At 30.5% G+C, this 3,565-nt stretch overlaps 1 protein-coding gene across 1 annotated transcript; it reads right to left on the minus strand.

The window, feature by feature from the left end:
• Positions 1-916: 916 nt before the first annotated feature.
• LOC109341493 (probable calcium-binding protein CML25) lies at positions 917-1,906 on the minus strand. The gene has a single exon (XM_019579423.1). The coding sequence runs from the start codon at positions 1,765-1,767 to the stop codon at positions 1,180-1,182; it is 588 nt and encodes a 195-aa protein (XP_019434968.1). The 5' UTR covers positions 1,768-1,906; the 3' UTR covers positions 917-1,179.
• Between the last annotated feature and the right edge of the window lie 1,659 nt (positions 1,907-3,565).

The following is a 3,565-nucleotide window of genomic DNA, read 5'->3' on the forward strand; positions in this document are numbered from 1 at the left end:
GTCATGGTTGTGATAATTAGTTTGCATTGCTACAGTAACTCTTAAATTTTGTTGTACTCAGGGCATAGCAAAAAAAAATTATGTATGAAAGTTTCAAAGAGACGAATTTGGCATCTCGGAATCAGTATGCAATAGATATTGATCATATCATCTCAATACTGGAGCTTTATGAAATGCTTATATCAGTAAAGAAAACTGGGAACAAGCATAGAAACCCAAAATAGGCCATGCATCCTATGATCACAGAACAAGAAGGCCTAAGAAGTGTAATCTCAGTATAAGTTCATTGTTCTACGGTGTTTCTATGTATTTCTGCATAACTCCTCTATAGTAATGGGAGAGAAGTTTGGCTCCTAAAATATACCTTTCCTATTGAAATGGGGATTTGTTTGGGTGCAAAAATTAAAATATGGTTTAGTTGACTCTTTTTTATAATTTATGGAGTTTAAATTCTGAATCTATTTTTGTATATTGCACAATGAGAAAACATGATCATTATCAAAACCTTCCAAACTTGAAGGAGGAGGATGACGGAGATTCAAGCATAAAAAAACGTAACTAGAATCATATCATTTATTTAAAAATTAGCTGAGAAGTAAAATGTTTAAATAGAAAAAAAAATGTCAAATTTTGAACAAATCAATTGTGATTTGATTGCTTGTGAATATCCCGTTAGTGTAAAAGAAGATAAATACAAATCTTATCCTGATCAAACTATCGTTTTTGTTTCCATTAACATTGTTTTGAATTTTCATGATTGCCTTCTATTTCCAGATTATGAAAGAAGTAAATTAGAAGGATTCATCTCAATACAATTAGTTAGACATAAAAGTAAACTATTAACAAAATTAAATATGATCTAAAACTAGGTCAAATGTATATCATAAACAATTCAAAACGCAAAGTATGAAAAATATAAGAACAAATTAAAAAGAACATAATGATGGCATATTGGCATGGATTGTTGAATGAAGAAAACGAAAGAATTACATCATTCAAATTGGGTCCAGAAACCTGAAGACCTACGTGTCTTTCCCATAAACAAGTTAACATTCAAAACCCTTCTTCAACCAAAGATTTCTTCAAGAGTAGGAAAAGAAGCTAAACAAATTTGAATACATGCAACGATAATAGCATTAAAGGGAAACACAAAGAAACCATGCCTTTTAATTTTTCTCCTTATAATTCAACCTTAGCTATTTCCTTTAATTGAAAGCGAGATCCGGTCATCATCGTCTTGAATTCCTCGAAGTTGATCATGCCATCACCATCACTATCAACACCACTAATCATTTTCTGGCACTCGGCGGCGGAACATTCTTCACCAAGGCCAGCCATAACCATGTGCAACTCCTCGGCAGTGATCGAACCATTGCCATCAACATCGAAAACCGAGAATGCATCCTTGAGATTCTCCAAAACCTCATCCGAATCGACACCTTTGGTGTTTAGCTCAATAAACTCTTCGAGGCTAATGTATCCATCGCCATCAGCATCAACCTCACGGATCATGTTTTCAAGCTCCTCCTCAGTTGAGGGTTGCCCTAGGCTTCCCATGATTGACCCTAGCTCAGAGGATGAGATCTTGCCATCACCATTAACGTCGAATTTCTTAAAAACTTGCTCAAGCTCCGCCACGAATTCAGTGCGAGAATGCACGGAAACGGATGTTGTACGAGAGATGATAGGGGTTGCGAGGTTGGTCGGTGATGATGTTGATTTCTTTAGGAGTTTCTTCTTTCGGTTGAAGAGGGATTTGAAACCCATGATTTTGATTGGAACGAGAGCCAATGAAAACCAAAGAAACTCGTTGTTTAGAGGAATGGCATTAAGGAAGAGAAGGTGGGAGAAAATAGAAGGAATTATTGGCAAATTATGGTGATTGTATGTATTCTGAATATAGAGATTGTGTGCTGTGTTTCTCCAAAAGTGATTTTTTTCTAATTTTGGATGAAATTTACGCTTGATTGTAGCACGAAATTCGGGTTGTTAATTAGGTTTGTTGATTTCCTTTTGTTTATATTCGATTAAGGTATTAATCTTTTTTACAATGATTCTATCTTTTTTTTATAACCAACGGTTAGGCAATAGTCTTTCTCTTTGGTATTTGTGCTGCTCTCCTCCCTGACAAGTAACTCCTAGAAATTTTGAATTTTGATATTTAACCTATTGTAATTAGGGACCACCTTATATTATATCATTAAATTAGCGTTTAGTTAGTAATAAATCATACCTTAAACAATTTGAAATAATAAAAATTGAATGACGTATAAAGGTTATTAGATTATGGAAAAATTTAAATGTAAAAAGTTAAATATGGAAAAGTACTCAAAATGTTAACTTTGTGATAAAAAGTAAATGTTATAAAAATCTAATTTATGAGTTCTTCGGTTTGTGAAAAATTAAAACATGAAAAATTAAACATGAAGAAAATGTAAAGAACATAAATAAATTATTAATTTTTTTACAAAGAGTAGAATGAGGAGATATGACAAAATGGGTTGTCATGCTCGTTTTGCCGTGCAAGCAAAAATTTAAGGAGACGTGGACATGCCTTGTTTATTTTAAAATGAGCTAACGGGAATGCGTGCGGCTCACAAACATTGATGAATAATTTAAAAATAAAAGAAAATTATATAAAGTAGTTAAATATCACAAAATGTAATTTTTTTATGTTTTATACAAAGTTGAACAAATCATATTACATCAAAATTTTAAGACATTAAATCGCATTACATTATAATTTAGTTGGTTTTTCGTCTTTTTTCCATACATTATATATGCATACCGCCCACATTGTCCAATAGGAATGCTCACAAGTTTGATGGGAAAGTGGGTCAGGCAAATGAGCACAATTTAGATGTTTGGTCCGCAAAAAATTGCGGCTATATGGGTGAGCATTACCTGCATCTATAAAAATGAGTGACTAAAGGGAGAAAAAAATATTAGAAAAAGAAATATGGTGATGTAAGATATGGAAGATGGAAAGAAAGATGAAAAATATGTGGATGAAATATTCACCATATAAAATCAATTAGAATAATATAATGGGTAACTTGTAAAGAGATAATATAAAGATGGACTATAAAAATAATATTACTTTATAAAATAATGGGAATCAATTGTATTCTGAGTGATATGACGTGTAAAAAATGTCCCTTTAATATTAGTCAACTAAGATTTATAATGTTAGGCTATAAAGGTTTATAACATAAAATGTGCAACATACTGAGAAATTTGAGAAAAATATTGAGTTCATGTTTGTAAAAAGAATTAATCTTTATTTTATATTTATCAAATGCGTAGTTGTTGTACATTGTTTAACAATATTCAATTGTTCTTATTTTTATATCACCATGATTCATAGGTTGAAGTTTATACTCATTTGTGACATATTAGCTAATAAACTTGTATTCAGGAGTTATGTAATACTAAATACTGATGAGATAATAATAATAATAATAATAATAATAATAATAATAATAATAATAATAATAATAATAATAATAATAATAATAATAATAATAATAATAATAATAATAATAATAATAATAATAATAATAAT

The sequence above is a fragment of the Lupinus angustifolius genome, unplaced genomic scaffold (assembly GCF_001865875.1).
Source record: "Lupinus angustifolius cultivar Tanjil unplaced genomic scaffold, LupAngTanjil_v1.0 Scaffold_481, whole genome shotgun sequence".
NCBI classification, from domain to species: Eukaryota; Viridiplantae; Streptophyta; class Magnoliopsida; order Fabales; family Fabaceae; genus Lupinus; species Lupinus angustifolius.

Bases quoted from the DNA above. Each gene is read 5' to 3' on its own strand.
- LOC109341493 (XM_019579423.1), bottom strand. From the start codon at position 1,767: ATGGGTTTCAAATCCCTCTTCAACCGAAAGAAGAAACTCCTAAAGAAA.